At 43.5% G+C, this 22459-nt stretch overlaps 2 protein-coding genes across 3 annotated transcripts in view; both read left to right on the top strand.

Annotated features, from left to right (window-relative positions):
• The first annotated feature begins 1939 nt into the window (after nt 1-1939).
• Nucleotides 1940-11520, top strand: LOC120919184 (lysozyme C-like). Its single transcript, XM_040331217.1, has 4 exons — nt 1940-2107; nt 6120-6269; nt 8879-8957; nt 11340-11520. Exons 1-4 carry the CDS (start codon nt 1978-1980, stop codon nt 11398-11400), a joined length of 420 nt encoding a protein of 139 aa, XP_040187151.1. The 5' UTR covers nt 1940-1977; the 3' UTR covers nt 11401-11520.
• Nucleotides 11521-18487: 6967 nt separating this feature from the next.
• The window catches only part of LOC120918251 (lysozyme C-1-like), a 38555-nt gene continuing 34583 nt past the window's right edge, over nt 18488-22459 (top strand). Inside the window, exons 1-2 of one of the 2 annotated variants that reach the window (XM_040329765.1) lie at nt 18488-18667; nt 21617-21751. In XM_040329765.1, the coding sequence (XP_040185699.1) occupies nt 18529-18667; nt 21617-21751 (274 nt within the window). In that variant the 5' untranslated portion in view covers nt 18488-18528. The remainder of the gene's footprint in view (nt 18668-21616; nt 21752-22459) is intronic. The other variant, XM_040329764.1, reaches the window with a different exon arrangement.

Raw genomic sequence — 22459 nt, 5'->3', positions numbered from 1 at the left:
CTGCTAGGATTAACAGCTTCGTTTGTCTAGGGGAGGGGAAAAACCTCTTACTAACCTGATCTTCTGCTCCCTGGTAGATGACGATACCCATGCTCGGATGGGGGCCTGTCCCTTGACGTCCTCACATCTAGTGCAGCAGAGCTATGGATTCTGCCTTGGTTTTGATGTAGTCCGGACCCTAGAGCGCTGGAACTTAGTGGAGAAGATGTGGTTGAGAGGAGCGAAAGATTGGGTAAGTTCACCTAGACCAAAACAAGCAATTCACTCTTATAGCCAGATACGCCGGATAAGCCAGATACGCCGTCGTAACTCCGAATCTGCGCCGTCCTATATTTAAGTGTATTGCCAAATTGAGATACACTTAAATCTAGCTAAGATACGACCGCCGGCGCCGTCGTATCTTAGCTGTCTATCTACGCCGGACGCTAGGGGCGTGTACGCTGATTTACGCCTAGAATGCGTAAATCAGCGAGATACGCCTATTCACGAACGTACGCTTGCCCGTCGCAGTAAAGATACGCCGTTTACGTAAGGCGTTTTCAGGCCTAAAGATATTCCACCAAAAAGATGGAGCAGCCAATGTTATGTATGGACGTCGGAACCGCGTCGAATTTCACATCGTTTGCATAAGTCGATTCAGAATAGGGCTGGGCGTAATTTACGTTCACGTCGAAACCAATGAGTCTTTGCGGCGTAATTTGGAGCATGTGCACTGGGATACGTCCACGGACGGCGCATGCGCCGTTCGTTCAAAACGTCAATCACGTCGGGTCACGATTCATTAGCATAAAACACGCCCAACTCTTCACAATTTGAATTAGGCGCGCTTACGCCGGCACATTTACGCTACGCGGCCGTAACTTAGGGCGCAAGTGCTTTGTGAATACAGCACTTGCCTCTCTAACTTACGGCGGCGTAGCGTATATGAGATACGCTACGCCTGCCTAACGTTAGGTACGAATATCTGAATCCAGCTATAAAAGTGCAGTCACAGACCCAATGCAAGGGATCATTTTTTAATTGCCTAGAATTGGGCTTTAAATAAGTGTTCAGTGAAGACACACTGTACTATTATTTTAATAACGTTACGATTATTACTAAATTATAAGTGTACTTTAACCCATATGGTAATTAAAGCGGGAGTTCACCCCCAAAAAATTTTTAACATTAGATTGAGGCTCATTTTGTGAAGGGGAATCGGGTAGTTGTTTTAAAATCGAAGCCGTACTTACCGTTTTAGAGAGCGATCTTCTCCGCCACTTCCGGGTATGGGCTGCGGGACTGGGCGTTCCTATTTGATTGACAGGCTTCCGACAGGCTTCCGACGGTCGCATCCATCACGTCACGAGTAGCCGAAAGAAGCCGAACGTCGGTGCGGCTCTATAAGGTGCCTGCGCACCGACGTTCGGGTACTTTCGAAAAATCGTGATGCGATAGATGCGACCATCGGAAGCCTGTCAATCAAATAGGAACGCCCAGTCCCGCAGCCCATACCCGGAAGCAGCGGAGAAGATCGCTCTCTAAAACGGTAAGTACTGCTTCGATTTAAAAAAAACTACCTGATTCCCCTAGACAAAATGAGCATCAATCTAATGTTAAAAATTTACTTTTCGGGTGAACCTCCACTTTAACATTTACTGTATATTCTAGTATTTAGGAATATTTCTATGGGTGTATAACTAATATTTCCTTTAATTTCCCAAAAATAAGCTGGCACAGAAAACCTTCACATAATGTGTATTGCTTGTTTGCTAACGGCAAATACATCTAATTGCACAACTTTATTTTCTGGCAGGTAATGCAACTAATCAGAATTATTTCCAGAAATGTTTTATATTCCAGTCAGAAGACCCAAAATAGTATAAATGATGACATCCCCGTGTCTTGTGTACTTTGAATGTGCTTATCGCCTGCATTGTGTCGCCATTTTTTACTATAAATAGGGAAAGCGCCAGTGCTCCTCAAACTATTTTCAGGATGAAGGTTTTCACTCTGTTCATTCTGGTCGCCCTTATTGCTGGCACCTGGGCACTGCACAAATGTACCGTGATGAAAGCCATTAAACGCGGTAGCGTTATCGGCATTAAAGGCTACACTCTCGGAGATTGTAAGTATTGCTTTTTGTAATTTGGTCAAGCCTTCTCTACTCATGCAGATACTCATTTCTCTTTGAGACTCTCTGTTATAAAGCCCTATATAAGAGTAACTATGGATAAAACCAGAGAACATGGAAGAATTAGTCATTAAGAGGGAGCAGGGAGCCCCATCTCTCTGTCACTTTGCTCTCTTTTCCTCTCAGCATGCTCCTTGTGATCACATGAGCATTGTAACATACCTAATTGGCTTCTTGTGCTGCTTTATCCTACCCCACTCTAAGCTCTGCCTTATAGGGACTGCAGGAGACTGATATCAAGCCTAATTCAGGTACTCACACTACCTTTATTTAAATTAAATAGATTTAATGGTGCAATAACAAATCAAGAGCAGCATTCATTTGTGTCTTTAACCACTTAAGCCCCGGACCTTTAGGCAGCTAAATGCCCAGGCCAGGTTTTGCGATTCGGCACTGCGTCGCTTTAACAGACAATTGCGTGGTCATGCGACGTGGCTCCCAAACAAAATTGGCGTCCTTTTTCCCCCACAAATAGAGCTTTCTTTTGGTGGTATTTGATCACCTCTGCGGTTTTTATTTTTTGCGCTATAAACAAAAATAGAGCGACAATTTTGAAAAAAATTCAATATTTTTTACTTTTTGCTATAATAAATATCCCCCAAAAACATATTTAAAAATGTTTTTTTTCCTCAGTTTAGGCCGATACGTATTCTTCTACCTATTTTTGGTAAAAAAAAATCGCAATAGGCGTTTATCGATTGGTTTGCGCAAAATTTATAGCGTTTACAAAATAGGGGATAGTTTTATTGCATTTTTATTATTTTTTTTTTTTTTACTACTAATGGCGGCGATCAGCAATTTTTTGTGTGACTGCGACATTATGGCGGACACTTCGGACAATTTTGACACATTTTTGGGACCATTGTCATTTTCACAGCAAAAAATGCATTTAAATTGCATTGTTTATTGTGAAAATGACAGTTGCAGTTTGGGAGTTAACCACAGGGGGCGCTGTAGGAGTTAGTGTTCACTTATTGTGTGTTTACAACTGTAGGGGGGTGTGGCTGTAGGACTGACGTCATCGATCGAGTCTCCCTATATAAGGAATCACTCGATCGATGCAGCGCCATAGTGAAGCACGGGGAAGCCGTGTTTACATACGGCTCTCCCCGTTCTTCAGCTCCGGGGAGCGATCGCGACGGAGTGGCTAGAAACGAATAGCTGCGCCGTCGTCCCGGATCGCTCCCCGCGGGAATCCGACCGCCGCATGTAGCGGGGGGGTCCCGATCGGACCCCCCCCACTAGAAGGCAAGGACGTACATGTACGCCCATATGCCTGAACGTGCCATTCTGTGGACGTACATTTACATGCGGCGGTCGGGAAGTGGTTAATATCTGACTGTAATTCAGCTTTAAAGTGGACCTTATCCCCTTACCTTTACAAAGCTTACATTATCAAAGTCAGTGCCAAAAAGTACTGGTTGTAGCTAAAATTATTTTGAGGGGCTGTCCCTGATTGTGAACAAAGTCCCTCTGTCCCTCTTTCCTCCTCATTTAACCCTCAATTTTGGTATGATCTATATATAGTAAAAAAAAAAAACACTTGTGTGTTTTTCCATAATTTTTTGTATAATTCTCCAATTGGGTGTGTACCTACATACTTTTGCTAATAGGTGTCCTTCATTCCCATCTCAGAAAGTTGAGAGGTATGTCTGTGAGTCCAGATGCTGGATGCATGCTTGAGTCCCAGCCACAATTCATTTACTAAATAAGAATGTCTCAACTGCCAATTTTTGGTCTCGCTTTATGGCCAATGGACACAGGGAACCAAATACTAGCTTGAGCCCTTGATTTCAGCTTCAACTCAAAGTTATTTTAGTCCCCCCCCCCCACTCCAGGCACAATTCCAATACTAAATGAGAATGGCTCAACTGCTATTTTTCTGGTCTCTTTTTGGGCCCCATGGACCCAGGCAACCAAATACTGGATGCATGTTCGAGCTTGAGTCCTGGATGTCAGCTTCAAATCAAAGCCACAATTCAACAACAACATTGAAAGGAGATGGCGTGTTACATGTTGGATCTGAGAATGAGAACATAGCCCATAGTCGGGTGTTCACCCGTTTGCCAAACAGTGAACAATATGCAAATTTGAAAGCAGCAGAACCCTGTTAAAGTCTATGGGACACTAACATCAAAAAACAAAAGTGCTACTTTTAAAGGCTTATATGCAAGTTATTGCCATAAAAAAAATGTTTGGGCACCCGGCCCTGCCCCAGGGGACATGTATCAATGCAAACAAAAGTTTTAAAAACGTCAGTTTTTTCAGGAGCAGTAATTTTAATAATGCTTAAAGTGAAACAATAAAAATATAGCTTTAAATATTGTGGCTGAGGGGTGTCCTTAGTAAGCCTGTAAAGTAGCACATCTTTCCCTATGGTTACTCCTATAGGTCCAATTTGAAGCAGATGTTTTTTTCTTCCAGTCAGCTCATCCAAAAAAACGACAATTAAAATATGAATAAGAAAATAATTATTCAAATGCACATATACAACTCAGGGGCGTATTTGCAAAAAAATAAAACTATTCATTCTGCAAAACTGCACGTACATTTGTTCTGTATGAATACTGTATGAATGCTGGCGATATTGAGTGTTCCTAGGCTATTTTCTCTCCAGGTCGATAAGTGAAAATCAGGAAAATAGCACAATATGACCATTAGATGGAACTGATGATTTAAAAAAAACTAAATTACTAGGATCGTCAGCTTCATCTAGGAGCCAATAAGTCTTTTCCTGATGCATACTATTCTTATGAGTGAATGACATCCACCCTGGAGATAAAATAGCCCAGTAGCATTTGATTTTGCCATCATTCACCCAGGACTAAAGTTTTGCAGAATGAATAGCTCTGCAAATGATTAATACATTTATTTTATTTATCTTTCCTGTTCCAGGATTGTTCCTTCCGCTTTAGGCCATACTTTGTTTATATTTTTAAGAGAAGCCAAAATTACCCTAAAGACTTGGACTTAATAATAGACTTAAAGCGGAGGTTCACCCAAAAATCCACTTTTTGACATTAGCTGTAGCATACTGCTAACATCTGCAGTATGCTGTTTTTTTTTTATTTTTTACTTGTACTTATCGTTATATGAGCCCTTGTTTTCCGGCTCCGAGCGGGGAATTCTACGGGGAATGGGCGTTTCTAAGCGAAGAGGAGTTGATTGACGGCTGCTAAGGCGTGTCTTGGCCTCTGTTTAATCTTCAACTGCCATGATGCTGCACATGTGATCAGTTATGACACCAGCCATTGGATGGTTTGACAGTTTGGTTGAGAGCACAACCAATGTGACAGTTAGCATTCCCGGCATGCCAGGAATGTAACTGCTTTTTCAAACTGTTAAATTAATGGGTTTACTTCCGCTTTAAGAATGCTGGAAAGTTCATTTTGAGGGTGAACCTCCGCTTTAATAAAAGCTGTACTATTGCTTCACATAATGAAAATGCTCTGTGAATGGAGGAGGCAGCAGACATTTCATCCATCCACCCATCTTTATTCATAGAAATATTTCCATTATTAGAGACTACAGTACAGCTTCTATGAATGGAGGAGGGGGCAGAAAGGGGGGCATAGTTGGCACACTTGACGAGTGTCTGTCCCAGGTGTAGCAGCTTGTATTAACCTCTGCAGCACCAGGAGAGTATACAGGGGATGTAGAGGACTGAAGGGTTTATGCAGGCAATGCAGAGGACTGAAGATTTAAAGGAAGAGAGCAGACACAAGGGACACGTCTTATTCAATGTAAGTACTAGTCTTCGTTCTGAAAAAAAGAAAACACTTTATGCAGATTAGCTATTATTAGAAATTTACCAGCTTCACAAATTGAAACATAATTGTTAAGACATTATATATAAATGGCAGTTAGTAGCTATAAAAAGGTTTTGGGTTTCACCAGAGTTCTTCTAAACACTCATAAGTAAAATATATATATATTCTTTTTTTAGATATGTGCTTGGTTCATTATGCCAGTTACTATGATCACACCTTGAACAGAAGTCCCTCTGAATATGGCATCTTCCAGATCAACAGTTACTGGTGGTGTAACGATGGCTACACCTCTGGGCGCAAAAATCTATGCGGAACATCTTGTTATGGTAATGTGTAATTAATGTATAACTATGGTAATGGTAACACCTTAGCTGTCGACATTTTGCACATGGCCTATTCCATCATCCTAACTAGGGAATATTTACAAAAAAATATTGATTTTCAGTCACTTTTAGCAACGTGTAAAGGTGCAGCATGTAAACACACAGAAAACAGAACTTGTATAAATGTATCTAGTAGGGTTGTCCCGATACCACTTTTTTAAGACCGAGTACAAGTACCGATCCTTTTTTTTTAAGTACTCGCCGATACCGAATACCGATACTTTTTTTATCTCATGTGACAGCGGCACATGTGTCAGTATGTTTTTTTTTTTTTTTTATCTTTAACAATTTGTTTTTAATATTTTACTTTTTTACATTTTTTTTTATTTATAATGCTTTCTTTTTTTTTAAAGGGGGGGGGGGCGTGTCAGTGTGTTTTTTCCTAATTTTTTTTTTTTTCTACAATCATTTTTTTTATTCTTTATTTTTTTAATAATTTTTTCAGCCCTGTTGGGGGGGCTTTGGTGATATATCAGGGGTCTTAACAGACCTCTGACATCTTCCCTTTGAGACAGGGAAAGGGACTAGGGACACATGTTCCCCTGTCCTTTTCTCAGCAGCATCAGCTGCGCTGAAAATGAATGGAGTGAAGACAGTGTCTTCTCTTCATTCATAAACTGAAACATTTGTAAACACAGTTTACAATGTTTCAGTTATGTGAATGGACAGAGTCAGTGATCACTGACTCTGTCCATTCGCAGCAGTAAGGAGCCGGATTTACCGGCTCCTACCCCGCTCTCCATCCTGACATTTCCAGGGGGTGGAGGAGGATACACGGGATACACGGCGGCATACACGGGATACACGGCGGCTTTCAGCTGCTTTAAAATCAGTGGTGATCGGTGCTTGTAACTTCCCCACTCACTGATCACCGCCGACAGTACAAGTATTGGGTGAAGCATCAGGAGCATTTGCAAGTACAAGTACTCGGGCAAATGCTTGGTATCGGTCCCGATACCGATACTAGTATCGGTATCGGGACAACCCCATGGGCGTCCGCTGAACTTTTTTCAGGGGGGGGCATCATTTTAAAGTCATCAATGCTCGGTCCCTTTTTGACAATGTCATGAAGAAGAGGGGCTGGCAGCGTATTCTCTCTCGTCTTAGCCACTGCACGCCCACGCACTTGTGGGAGGAGCTGGCACTGCGGCATACATTTACACAGGCAGGCATTGCAACACAGGGGGCAAGTCAAGTCAGTGCCATCTTAAGAGCATTATAGGCACTGGGGCCCCCAGCCCTGTCTACATAATCACGCATGAGAATAAAAAGTTAATTAATTAATCAGTGACCAGTAAAATCATTCATCAGTGACCCGTGACCAGTAAATTAATTCATCAGTGACCAGTAAAATCATTTGACAGTGACCAGTAAAATCATTCATCAGTGACCAGTAAAATCATTCATCAGTGACCAGTAAAATCATTCATCAGTGACCAGTAAAATCATTCATCAGTGACAGTGACCAGTAAATTAATTCATCAGTGACCAGTAAATTAATTCATCAGTGACCAGTAAAATCATTCGACAGTGATCAGTAAAATCATTCATCAACAATAGTTCTCGCAAGTTTCAACCAACTTTCCAATTTTATAAACACATCATTGTATTTTTATTTTTATTTTTTTGAATCATTCTGTTTGCACCACTGTACTTTCTACTTGATGTATTTTGAGAATTTCTTGTGTGCACTTAAAATGCAGACATTACGGCCCAGATTCACAAAGCACTTACGCCGATGTATCTCGAGATACGCCGCGTAAGTGTAAATATGCGCCGTCGTATCTATGCGCCGTGCCCATAAACTGAGATACGCCTGAAAATAGGCTTCATCCGACCGACGTAACTTTCCTACGCCGGCGTATCGTAGGCGCATATTTAGGCTGGGCGCATTTGCCGCTCCCATTGATTTTCTATGCACATATGCAAATGAGGGAGATACGCCGATTCACGAACGTACTTGCGCCCGGCGCATAATATATGCGGTTTGCGTAAGTCGTACGTCCGGCGTAAAGCTAAGCCCCATATAGGAGGCGCAACTCATGCTAAGGTATGGACCAGGGAACACAGCCGTCGTATTTTACGTCGTTTAGGTAGTACGTGAATAGGGCTGGGCGTAGGTTACGTTCACGTCGTAGGCAGTGATCCGTCGTATCTTAGGGAGTAATTCCGACGTGATTCTGAGCATGCGCACAGGGATACGTCCATGGGACGGCGCATGTGCCGTTCGTTTTAAGTACTTGTCTGGCGCTCGGCCCATCATTTGCATGGGGTCACGCCTCATTAGCATGGCTCACGCCCACTTCCATCTACGACGGCTTACGCCGAGGGAACCCAGCGCAGTTTGGGAGGCAAGTGCTTTGAGAATTTGGTGCTTGCCTCTCTGCGCTACGTCGGCATAGCGTATATTGGATGCGCTACGCCGGCATAAAGATGCACCAATAGATGTGAATCCGGGCCTACATGTTTTAAAAACATGACTTCTCATTGTTATCTGTTGCACACCTTTAAATAAAATAAAAACAATAATAACATTACATTTTTGTGTTTAGGCCTACTGAACAGAGATCTTACAGATGACGTAAGATGTCTAAAGAGAATTGTGAGAGATCCAAATGGACTGGGTGCCTGGTAAGTTATGTTCTGCATTACAGATCACTCCGAGAAAGCACTTACCTGGTTTATAATTTGTCTTTTCGTAAAGACTGATTGTAGCACCTCTGAAAGTATAGACTCCAGTTAGCCAGGGCAAAAGGAGCCAATGGAATTGTGATTTAACGCTACATTCAGTAGATATTAATTATACAAGTTAATAGCCATCTGTAATCATTAAAATACCAATAAATATGTTTTTGAAAAGAAGCAGTGTAATCAGGGATTTTTTTTTTTCAGTGGGGGAACACAGTTCTAGCACCTCCAGCACTGAATGTATGTAATGGCAAGAGTTAATGGGGTATGCTGGAGGATTTATTAATGCTGGCTGCTGGGGATCTATTGTTACGCAGGGCTCTTTTGTTGCTGGTGGAGGATCCCTTGTTGCTGGGTTGTTATGTTGCTTGGGGGTCAGTTGCCGCTGACGGGGTCTATGGTTGTAGGGAAGGGATCTATTGTTGATGTGAGCTGTATTGTTGCTGGGGAGGTCTATTGTTGCTGGCTGCAGGGGATTTATTTTACTGATTTTCTTGTTTTCATTAACACATTCTATACTAATTATTTAGCACCATGGTTCCGTATTCTCTAAAAAGGGTGCTACTGGGAGGTGGGTAGGGGATGGAACCAAGAGACAGTTCCCAAAGTTGGGTAGAGGTTGAAGACAAGTGGTGATTTGGAAAAGGTAGTACGCAAGTACTCTGAGAAAAAAAAGTTTAAGTACCCAAATTTAATATGGTATCAGTCTCTTGCAGGGCTGCATGGGAGGAAGTAGCAGCTTGAGTAGGGTGACCAGACATAACCGGTTTTCAGTGACAGTCCCCGGATTTGTCCACGGATTTCAGTAGCTTGGGGGAGGGCATCTGGTGGGAGGGCGCAAAATCATTACTGTGCCCCCCCAAGTGTGCTGTGTTGCCCCCCTCCTATGGTCCAGCCTGTCCCCCATGATCCTTCTGGTGCGGGCAGTCCGTGGGTGTGAGAACGGTGGAGGGGAGGGGCGGTGCAAAGCGTATGGCGGCTATTGGAGAAGCTCTTGGCAGGGGATACTGAGGAGCGGCTGGGTGTCAGGGACATTACCTGGTGCTGGGGGGAGCCCTGCTCTGATAGATTATCATGGAGAGGTGAGCAAAATCAACCGATCTACACTGTTCATGTAGGGGGGTATGATTAGTGCAGGAATTGGGTAGGTCAGTGTAGTGGTCAGTATAGAACTCAGGTAGGTCAGTGTAGTGGTTAGTGTATTGATCAGGTAGATCAGTGTAGGAATCAGATAGGTTAGTGTAGCGGATAGTGTAGGAATTAGGTAGGTCAGTGTAGGGGTCAGTGTAGGAATCAGGTAGGTCAGTGTAGGAATCAGGTAGGTTAGTGCACTGGTCAGGTAGGTCAGTGTAGGAATCAACTTGGTCAGTACTACTGTACTAGTGGAAGGGACTAAAAGAGTGCTAAAAGTCTGGCAGGGGGAGGTGAAAATGTCTTGCCTTGTCCTGGGTGCTGACAACTCACACTACACCACTGTCTGCATCTAGGATGACCAGGGCTTAGAGGAAGCGGGTTCTTCAGACTGAGGACATGCAGTTGCAGAAAAAAATATGTTTTGTAGTGAAAGGGCAAATTGCATTGAGTTATTAATATATGGGTTATTGATTTTAATGTTGGTATTTGAAGACTGAAGTTCTGCTCTAAGGATACCTAATTTCCAAAATACTTAAAGTCAAAGAAAGATTATTACCAGCCCATCTGCTCTACCAAACCACTCTACACAGTGTACATGTTTGTATAAAAATATTCCTCTAAATACCTTGCTCATTTCTGGCCGGTCACGTTACCTCTGGCTACTCTCCTCCCCCAAACTTAGGGCTACAGCGGGAGGAGCCGAGATCCTCCTCTGACGTCAGCTGGGGAGGTCACATGTACAAAAATGTACACAGTACAGTATGACTTGGTAGAACAGAGGGGCTGCCCGTAATCTTTATTTAACTTTACTGCCAACTACTAATAACGGCAGAAGGGGAGGGGTGGAGAAGAGATTTGCTCACACACACCGGAGTTGACAGGCAGGGAGGGAGGGGGAGAGAGGAGAGTAGTGGGGTGACAAAGGCACCTAACCTGACCACGGCATCATGGATCAGCAGCCATGATTACAGTGGTGAGCACACTAAGGGGCACACAGGATGTTGTTGGACAAGACATGGCAAGTGTGCAAAGAGTCTTAGTAGTATATACTGGCCCAAGTGTACCCAGTCCAAAATATATTTTATATTTATTACATCATGTTGAGATAGCTAAGAATCAAAAAGAAAAAAGTAAACCATACATAAAACATTGCACAAATTGAAATTAACACATAACATCTTCTTTTGACAGGAGCGTCTGGACAAAGTATTGCAAAGGACGAAACCTTAACTCCTACACCACTGGATGTTAACTGCCTTCAATACACTCTGTTGACATACCGTAATTGTTTGCTGAATGAATACAGTTGTACCGTCTGTTGTACTCAAGCTACATTCATCATACTTTAACAAATAAACTTAAAGTGAAAAATCCTTCTCTAAAATGCTTTTTTTTTCTTTTTTTTATGTATACATGTTTTTTTTTCTTTTTATTATTCTATGAAATAGAATATAATTTACTGCCCAACAGCCACTAAGGCCAGCTATAGATGGTTTGAATCTCAGGCCAGTTCAGCAGGAACCAGACCAGATTCAAACTTTGAGTGGGCAGGCTGAATGTACCAAGTTGATCGATAAACTTGGGTATAACCAGCCTGTTTGATTCACTTGCGGTTATCGCTAGTGGCTATAGCTGACCCGAGACAGGTAAGTGTCGGGCAGGGGGGGGGGGGGGGAAACTGGCAGTATTTGATGGGGCAAACTGGCGGAAATTGATGGGGAAAACTGGCAGCAATTGATGGGGCACACCGGAGGCAATTGATGGGGCACATTGGCTGCGCTTGAGGGCACAGTGGCTGTGCTTGAGGGCACAGTGGCTGCGCTTGAGGGCTGCGCTTGAGAGAACAGTGGCTGCAATTGATGGGCACAGTGGCTGCAATTGATGGGCACAGTGGCTGCAATTGATGTTTTTTTTTTCAGTTTGCGCCCCCCCAAAAATGTTAAGCCCCAGCTGCCACTGGTAGTTTAGGAGATATTCCCTTTGCATGCAGCCGCTGAGGGCAGAGGCACATGCGCTCTGAATGCCCTGTTGAAGGTCTGGCAGACACTGCCGGACCTGGCCGGGAAGAAGTGAAGGGAGTGGGAGCGTGGGAGTGACGCCGGAACCCTAAATCCGGAAGACACGCCAAGGGCAAGATGTCAGCTCCCTCTGCATGGACTGGTCTCCGATACGAGGGCTTCATTCTATGGTAAGTATTTCATAATGAGCTAGTATGCGCTGCATGATAGCTCAGTATGCCTTTGCCTTGCAGGTTTTTTTTTCCTGTGTGGGTTTACTTCCACTTTAATTATTCGTAGGGTTGAGTCTATGCTATCACAAGGCGGTTTTTCCTATTTCTTTGGGTCTGACCACAACTGGAGGTAGAATCTCTATTAGGCGATGCATTGATTAGCTGAGTCGGTATAGTTTTATATTTTAAATGTGCCCCAATTTTAAATCATTTAATTCTACAGTCTGTGCTGTAAGGGTGACCACGTGTCCCCAATTGCCCGGGACAGTCCCGCATTTTGCAGGTCTGTCCCGGGCACCTTCATTCCTGGACAATACAGTGTCCCGGAATAAACTGACACAGCCACCCCCCCGGGCCAATCTGATGCCCCCAAAAAAGGGCGCCACATCAATGCTTTACTCACTGACAGTTCTTGTCCTGGCCGGGAATGCCTGGAGAAGCACAATCCCCGCCCCCTGTTTGTGATTGGAGAAATCATAAATCCCGCCTCTTGTGTCCAATCACTGTGCTGTGATTCGTTACAGCACAAGCTAATTTTTGGGAAGGGGGGGTGTCCCTGAATGGCAGTTTGGAAATGTGGTCACCCTATGTGCTGTAGGTCTGGTGTTTGAAACCCACCAGGAATGCTGTCTGCAGAGAGTTTGTATGTCCTGCTCATGCCTGTATAGATGTACTCGACTTTTAGCCTACTATCCAAAAACATTAGTTGGCTTCATCCCAAATTTCCTCCATTAAACTGCAGAATATGTCAGCACTATATATAAATACCAGAAATAGATAAATATTTGTGGGTCATTTACATTCATTTTGTGACTGTCCTGCTAGGTAATTTTCCTTGTTGCGGGTGGCATCCTCCTATTCTAAATGGCCTCATTGAAAGTGGAACTAAACCCTCCGATCCTTTACTGCCACGGAACCTATCATCTTAGCCTCTGTTTAATCTGCAGTTACTATTGTGCTGCCCATGTGATCAGTTATGACACCAGACATTTTATGGTTGACATTTTGCTTGAGAGCACAAGCAGCTGTGGAAGTTATCATTCACGGCATACCATGAATGTCACTGTTTTGGGAAAAAAATTATATTGATGGGTTTAGCTCTTTGTAAAATTAGGTAGATCATACTCTAAAAAAGAAGAAAAGTGTAAAGTGGGCGTTTAACGGTCAACTTCATACATATGTTTTACAACACGGATATATATAAAAATTTGACATTTTATTATAAACCACAACAGGTGTGCAAAATAAAATATATATCTTACATATAAATAAAAAGGAGAGAGCTAATCCCCAGAAATACAACACAGTCATACCATACAGTTACAGTATATATTAAATACGAGCAAATGATGGCCGACATGTTTCGCGGTTGTAATCTATAGCCCCTTTATCAAGACTTGGTTACTGTATAGTTTAGTCAACATTTAAAACAAGAAATACACAAAATATACAAAGTATATACATATATACATTACATACAAAAAAGGGGGTGGGGGGGAAAGATAAAAAAATAAAACAGCAAAAATATAATCTACCTAGTGGCCATCTGAGGTTTCCGGACTGAAGAGAGACCAAAATGCACAATACATGCCATGCTCCGCACTTCATGGACAATACCTCCAGGTAATAAGGCTGTTGGGGTCATCCTTGAAAGGATAGATCCAGAAAGCCAAAATATAATGACAATACTAATACATATATGTAGATTACCGGTATCCGGTAGTAGTAAAATATGCCAACCTTGACAGACAGTAGTAGTCCGATACTGCATTGCCAGAGGTGATGAAATATACTGCCACACAATGTTCACAAGGATCTAACAGCCTCCAAACAGCGATGAATCCATTAACATGAATAGGGCACACATAAACAAAGCCAAAAAAAGCCAAAAGGTATTGGGAAAATACAGTTAAGGTTCAAAAGCCAGATCTAATCCTATATAACAGAAAGTCAGGCTTACCTGCTGATAACAGCAAAAACAGGTGGTCTATAGGCTATCACCTGAGTGATAAGCCAACCACACAGGAGCTGTTCCCTCCAGCAAGGACTCAGTCAGGCATGTTAAAGGACCGTTTCAAACACAATTATTTGGGCAATAAGACACTTTAACCACTTCAATACAGGGCATTTTCACCCCTGCCCAGACCAATGTGGAAGGCAATGTCCATGCCTCGCTGGACAGGGTGGTCAGTGGTAAGGTGCATATTACCGCTGTCTCATGGTCCAGCAGGCATGGATAGGGACATTATCTATCTTTCACGGCGCATTGGGTGACTCTGCTGGCAGCTGGGAAGGACGCAGGACAAGGTACAGTAGTGTTAGAGGTTGTTCCGCCACCACGCCTCCAAAATGCTACTACTGGTTGTGACACACCTCTCTCCTCCACCCCCTTCTTTTCTTCTTCCTCTGTGGCCTCTTCCTGTGCTGATGTGTCCTCGGAACCAGCGGTGCTCCGTAGGCGTTCAAGGGGGTACGCAGGCAAAGAGATGCCATGTGGTGCTTGAGCTGGTGTGCTTGGGGGACAGGAGCCACACTGGGTCAGAGGTCCTGTCAGCTTTGCAGGGGTAGGCTCAGAGGTGGTTGACGCCACGCCAGCTTAAGCCAGGAATAGTGGTTTGCGACAATGGCACCAACCTTCTCTCCGCCCTGCGACAGGGACAACTGACCCATGTGCCCTGTTTTGCTCATGTCCTTAATTTGGTGGTGCAGCGGTTCTTGGGCAGGTACCCGGGCTTACAGGATGTCCTGAAGCAGGCCAGGAAAGTCTGTGTGCATTTCCGACGGTCATATAATGCCAGTGCTCGGCTGGCAGACCTCCAAAGGAAATACAACCTGCCCAAGAACCGCCTAATCTGTGACATGCCCACCAGGTGGAACTCTACGTTGGCCATGCTGCAGCGGCTGCACACGCAGCAGAGGGCCATCAATGAGTATCTGTGCCAATATGGCAGCAGGACAGGGTCAGGGGAACTTGTTTTTTTTCCCCACGCCAGTGGGCCATGTTTAGGGATGCATGCACTGTCCTGTCACTATTTGAGGAGGCCACAAGGATGGTGAGCAGTGACAGTGCATGCATCAGTGAGACTGTCCCTCTTATTCACATGTTGGAGTACACGCTGCGTGGAATAATGGACAGGGCCCTTGAGGCAGAACAGAGGGAGGAAGAGGAGGACTTCCTTAGCTCTCAAGGCCCCCTTTATCCAGACAGTGTTCCTGGTTGCCCGCCTATCACACAGGAAGAGGACGAGGAGGAGGAGGATTGTGTCAGCATGGAGGTGGAGCCTAGCACTCAGCATCAGTAGCAGTCTTCAAGGGATCAATTACAGTCCCAAGGAACCCATGGACTTGTACGTGGCTGGAATGAGGTGGCTGCAGATCCTGTCATCCTCAGTGACCCAGAGGACTCCGCACCGAATGCCTCAGCAAACCTACGTTGTATGGTCTCCCTGATCCTGCAAAGCCTGCGGAAGGAACCTCGTATTCGTGCTATCAAAGAGAGGGATCAATACTGGCTGGCAACTCTCCTTGATCCACGTTACAAGAATAAGGTTGCGGACCTTATCTTGCCGGCGCAGAGGGAGCAGAAGATGAAACATCTTCGGGAGGCCTTGCAGAAAGGTCTGTGCAACGCGTTCCCAGAGACTGGGGGGGTTACAAAATCCAGGTCCTGGACAACGTGTTGCTGAGGCTTCGGTGAGTCATAGAAGGAGCGGTGGAGAAGGTGGCCATCTGACCGATTCAGACAATTTTTTAGACCGCAGCCCCAAGGTATGACCGGTTCCAGCAACCATCCCCAGCATCTGTTTTACATGGTGTGGGAATACCTAGGGGCAAGATCAGACTTGGACACCTTTCCCACCGAAAATCCTCTGGCTTACTGGGTCTTGAGGATGGATCACTTGCCAGAGCTTGCACAGTACGCAATTGAGCTACTGGCTTGTCCTGCATCCAGTGTTCTTTCACAACACACATTCAGTGCTGCTGGAGGCTTTGTAACTGATCACAGGGTGCGCCTCTCCACCGACTCGGTCAATCGACTGACCTTCATAAAAATTAATCAGGCTTGGATTACCACCAGCTACCAAGCACCTGATGCTGATGTAACTGAATATTTTTTTTTGAAATGTCAGATCCTTTCAAGACTGCCTATGCTGATGCTGAGTGACTATACTGTTATGCTTGCTGAGTGACTATCCTTTTCCTCCTCAATGATCATGCTGATAGCTTGTAAGAACTTTTTTGGTTCTGGGCACCGCCACCAGTGGCTAAGGCCCAATTTTTCTGCCCCTGTGTAACAGGGGCGTGTAATTACAATTTTTGATGCAATACTTTGCAGCAGGCTCATTCCTGCGCTCCAACTAGAGTATCTGTAAAGGGTTGCAGTGTTGTGGCACTAGCACCAGTGCCTAAGGCCCAATTTTTTTGCCCCTGTTTAACAGGGGCGTGTAATTACAATTTTTGATGCAATACTTTGCAGCGGGCTCATTCCTGCGCTCCAACTAGAGTATCTGTGAGGGGTTGCAGTGTTGTGGCACCAGCACCAGTGCCTAAGGCCCAATTTTTCTGCCCCTGTTTAACAGGGGCGTGTAATTACAATTTTTGATGCAATACTTTGCAGCGGGCTCATTCCTGCGCTCCAACTAGAGTATCTGTGAGGGTTTGCAGTGTTGTGGCACCAGCACCACCAACAAATTTCAATTTTTCAGCCCCTGTTCAACAGGGGCATGTAATTACAATTCTTGATCTAATATTTCACAGCAGGGCCCATTCCTGTGCCCACCAAGAGTAACTTAGGGCTTACAGAGTTGTGGCACCAGCTTCAGCACCAAAGGCCCAATTTTTCTACCACTGTTCAACAATGGCATGTAATTACAATTCTTGATATAATAGTTCACACAGCAGAGCGTTCCAGCGCCCACCAAGACTAGCTGTGAGGGCTTACAGTGTTGTGGCAACACCAATACCTAGGGCCCAAATTTCTGCAGCGTATATACGGCAGGCCCCTACTTTCAAACATCCAACTTACAAATGACTCTTGCTTGCAAACGGAAGGAGACAACAGGAAGTGAGAGGAAATCTACCCCTAGGAAGGGAAATTCTCTTCTGTAAGAGGTGTCTCCTGTCCACTGATGCTTTATCACCAATCCTTGTTTCACTAAAAAACCCACATTTTCAAAACATCATTTGTCATTGGGACAAAAAGTGAATTGCAATCATCTGCACACAGACAGCAAAACAAATGTTTACAGGGGTGATAACCCTTCTATATGTTTTCAGAAAAGCTTAAAAATAGATTTTATGGCTGGAGTTACACTTTAAAAAAGTACCAGTTCAAAATTACAAACATTCTACTTAAAGCGGAGTTCCGGCCACAATTTCACTTTTTAAATATAAATACCCCTGTAATACACAAGCTTAATGTATTCTAGTAAAGTTAGTCTGTAAACTAAGGTCCGTTTTGTTAGGTTGTTACAGCATTTAGACACTTTATAAAATAGAAATTGACTGGGGCCATCTTAAGTGTGGGCATCATGAAGCCAGACTGTATGACTTCCTGGATTTCAGCCTTGCAGATCTTGCACATGCTCAGTGCTGCACAAGCAGTGTAATAGGTTTCAGATCAGGTTTCAGCACCTGTACTGTCCAAGTCACATGATTCTTCAAGACTGGGGAGTGCACAGACTCCTGGAAAGTTACACCCACTACATTCCCAGGAGTCTGTGCGGTGTAGGTTAGGAAGCTTAAGCACCTAGGTGCAGGAAGAGGGAAAACTATTCTGCCTAGCAACAACACTTTGAAGGCATCTAAAACAAACAAAAAAATTCTTAAGGGACTAATGACATTTTTTTAAAACTACTGATGTAATGTTAAATTTATGGGTGGAACTCAACTTTAAGAAAGTAAAAACTTTTTTATTTAAAACATTTTCTTTGACAAACCAAATGTCATTCAGTTAGGGCTAATGTAAACAAAGACCTTGGGGAAAACTGTCACACCTAAACATGTTTTTTTAGTTCTCTTGCAAAACTGACAATTAAAGAACTTCCTTGTTATGGAAAATGTCTCAACCTATTATTCCTGTATGTACTCCACCTTGTATTGCACAACTCAATATATTCCCCGGAAATCAAAGCTCAATCAGACCTCATCATGGCTCTACAGAAGATCATCGTTTTCTCCCTGCTCATTGGGGCTGTCAGCACTGAGACTTTAGATCGTTGTACTTTTATTAAAGAGCTAGAGAAAGTTCCAGGTCTAATTGGCAGTAAGGACTATACAGCGGGGGACTGTAAGTAATTTTCCACATATTTTGATTTCCATAGCTATTTGTGTTCTATAATTATAATAATGAGGAGATACAGAATTTCAGCTTGATACAAAAAAAAGATCGAATTTTATGCAGCTGTGCTTTGTTTTAACCACTTGCCGACCGGGCCTTTTCTGGAACTTTTTGTTTACAAGTTTTAATTAGTATATTTTGCTAGACAATTGCTTAGAACCCCAAAAAAATTAATTTTTTTAAAGCAGAGACCCCAGAGAATAAAATGGCAGCAGCTACAAAAAGTGTAGCTGCTGGCTTTTAATAAACACACACTCACCTGCTCCGGGGACAAACATGGTCCAGGGACAGTGTCCTCAGTCTGGGGACTGTCCCCGAAAACCGGGGACGTCTGGTCACCCTACCTTGGAAGCACTTTTGTGCTTCATGTAAGAGGTCCCTGTCCAGTGTCAAAACGCTGTGCGTACCAACAACTCCACAACACTGCATGGTGGTGGAATTACCTTCAAGAGCCAGCGCCATCTACCCATCTCTGTTTTACCCACTTCCAGGCCACCCACAGTATATATACATCATTACTTTGACGTTAAATACCGTTGTTACGGCAGCAGCTAGCTGCCATAACCCCAGTGTTTTTTTAAACTGTAGGTGAATTGGCGTCCAAGCGGCAGATTTGCCATGGGGTCACATTTATAGGCAGCAGGAGAGATGACCCGCCACTTCCCGGTCGTTTCCCCGCTTTACCAGAGAGATCAGTAAAGGTGGAAATGATCCGATCCCCCGGAGCATAGGTGGCAAACACAAGGGTCAGGGGCCGAATCCGGCCCTCCAGGCCATTTCATGTGGCCCTCGCACCTCTCCTGCAGCTGCAGGAGAGCTCCAGCCCTCCTCTGGTCCTACTCCAGACCCTTACTTTTTGCTTTCAAGCAATGCATCCAGCTTCTTCCCAGCAGCAGCATAAGGAAAGGGGGGTGCATTGTGATGTAAGGGAGAGTGGGGGACTCAACGTCTGATGGTGGGGTGGCTCTTAACATCTAATGTAAGGGGGAGGGGATGTGCTGGGCATCTAATCTTACAGATACAACCGGCCCTTTTGAGGGCAGTCATAATGCTGATGCGGCCCACAATGAAATTGAGTTTGACACCCTTGCACTGGAGCAATGGGCAGGAAGTTGAATGAGAAGTTGAATGAGGGCAAGATCACCCCCACTCGACTCTATGCCTTTGGAGGACCAGAGCGACGCCTTACATCAATGGCCTTAAGGGGACAATTGTCTTTTTTACCCCAGATCTCACAATAAAGAGGACCTTTCATGCTTTATTCTATTACAAGAGATGTTTACATTCTTTGTAATGGGAATAAAAGTGATAAAAAAAAATAAAGGGACAGTGTAAAAATTAAAAGATGAAAGGTAAAATAAATAATTTAAAACAATTTGGCACTGCGCTGCTTTAACTGGTAATTGCGCGGTCATGCAATGTTGTACCGAAACAAAATTTGCGTCCTTTTCTTCCCACATATAGAGCTTTCTTTTGATGGTATTTGATTGCCTCTGCGATTTTTATTTTTGGCGATATAAACTTAAAAAAATATATATTTTCTACTTTTTGTTATAAGAAAAATCTAATAAACTCAATTTCAGTCATACATTTAGTCCAAAATGTATTAAGCCACATATCTTTAGTAAACAAAATGGCAATAAGCGTATATTTATTGGTTTTCGCAAAAGTTATAGCGTCTACAAACTAGGGTGCATCTTCTGGAATATACACATCTTTTATTTTATGACTGCCTATCTAATTTCTTGAGGTGCTAAAATGGCAGGGCAGTACAACCCCCCCCTAAATGCCCCCCCCCCTAAATGACCCCATTTTGGAAAGTAGACAGCCCAAGGAAATTGCTGAGAGGCATATTGAGTCCATTGAATATTTTTTTTTTGTCCCAAGTGATTGAATAATGACAATTTTTTTTTTTTTTTACAAAAAGTTGTCACTAAATGATATATTGCTTACACATGCCATGGTTATATGTGGAATTACACCCCAAAATACATTCTGCTGCTTCTCCTGAGTATGGGGATACCACATGTTTGGGACTTTTTGGGAGCCTAGCCGTGTATGGGGCCCCAAAAGCCAAGCACCGCCTTCAGCATTTCTAAGGGCGCAAATTTTTGATTTCACTCCTCACTACCTATCACAGTTTCGAAGGTCATAAAATGCCAAAATAGCACAAAACCCCCCCAAATGACCCAATTTTGGAAAGTAGACACCCCAAGCTATTAGCTGAGAGGCATGTCGAGTCCGTGGAATATTTTGTATTTTGCCACAAGTTGCGGCAAACTGATTTTTGTTTTGCACAAAGTTGTCACTAAATGATATATTGCTCACACATGCCATGGGCATATGTGGAATTACACCCCAAAATACATTCTGCTGCTTCTCCTGAGTACGCGAATACCACATGTGTGGTACTTTTTGGGAGCCTAGCCACGTACGGGACCCCAAAAACCAAGCACCGCCCATCAGTGCCACCTATCAGTGCCCATCAGTGCTGCATATCAGTGCCGCTATTAGTGCCCATCAATTCTACATATTAGTGCCTCCTCATCAGTGCCACCTTATCAGTGCCAACTCATCAGTGCAGCCTCATCAGTGTCCATCTGTGAAGGAGAAAACAAAATGTTATAACAGAAACAAAGAAAAGTGGTGATCAAATATCACCAAAAGAAGGCTCTATTTGTGTGAAAGGCGATAAAAATTTTGTTTGGGTACAGTGTAGCATGACCGCGCAATTGTCAGTCAAAGTGCGACAGCGCTGAAAGTTGAAAATTGTCCTGGGCAGGGGGAAAGTGCCCGGTATTGAAGGGGTTAAATAACGTAATATGGAAACATTTGCATACAACTTGCTCATACTTTATGTTCTCCCTTCAATGTTTCATGTATGCTCTTTACTTGCAGATGTTTGCTTGGCACATTACATTAGTGGCTATGAGACATCCTTACACAACAGTCCCACGGCATATGGCATACTGCAGATAAACTCTGAATGGTGTGATGATAGCAGCAATAATTGGTGTGGAATTCAATGCAAAGGTAAGGAGTGCATCTGAAAAAAGGAGTCTGGACAACAAAACATACTGGACTGAATATTTTATTAAGACTAAATGTACCTACATAAACTAGTTGGCAGTTGGTTGTACAGCCTGATTGTAGTGGCATATTGTAATAAGTAGGGATGAGCCACACAACCCCCCGTTCGGTTCGCACTAGAACCTTCGAACGGACCGAACGTTCGCGTGAACATTTAGAACCTCATTGACGTCTATGGGACTCGAATGTTCAAATTCAAAAGTGCTCATTTTAAATCCTAATATGCAAGTTATTGGCGAAAAACGGGTTTGAGAACCCGAGTCTTGCCCCAGGGAACTTGTATCAATGGAAAAAAAAGTTTTAATGATGCTTAAAGTGAAAAAAAAAATAATCCTTTAAATATCGTACCTGCTGGGTGTCTATAGTATGACTGTGAGGTGGCACGTGTTTAGAACTGTCCCTGCACAAAATGAGATTACTATAAGAAAAAAGTAATTTAAAACTGCTTGCGGCTTTAATGTAATGTCTGGTCCCTGCAATATGGATGAAAATCATTGAAAAAAATAGCATGGGTTTCCCCGCCCCCCCTCACCTAAGGTCATTACCAGCCCCTTTGGCCCTATATACTTTGAACAGCAGTGCAAACAAGACAGGGACTGTAGGTTTGTTGTTAAAGCGGAGGTTCACCCTAAAAACAATTTTCTAACATTA

Source organism: Rana temporaria, chromosome 12 (genome assembly GCF_905171775.1).
Source record: "Rana temporaria chromosome 12, aRanTem1.1, whole genome shotgun sequence".
Lineage (NCBI taxonomy): Eukaryota > Metazoa > Chordata > Amphibia > Anura > Ranidae > Rana > Rana temporaria.
The sequence above is the reverse complement of the archived record's forward strand: the minus strand, read 5'-3'. Positions and strand labels throughout refer to the sequence as shown.

Bases quoted from the DNA above. Each gene is read 5' to 3' on its own strand.
- LOC120919184 (XM_040331217.1), top strand. From the start codon at position 1,978: ATGAAGGTTTTCACTCTGTTCATTCTGGTCGCCCTTATTGCTGGCACC. The intron at 2,108-6,119 runs GTAAGTATTGCT...TTCTTTTTTTAG, and splicing joins AGGCTACACTCTCGGAGATT to ATATGTGCTTGGTTCATTAT. The intron at 8,958-11,339 runs GTAAGTTATGTT...TTCTTTTGACAG, and splicing joins CCAAATGGACTGGGTGCCTG to GAGCGTCTGGACAAAGTATT.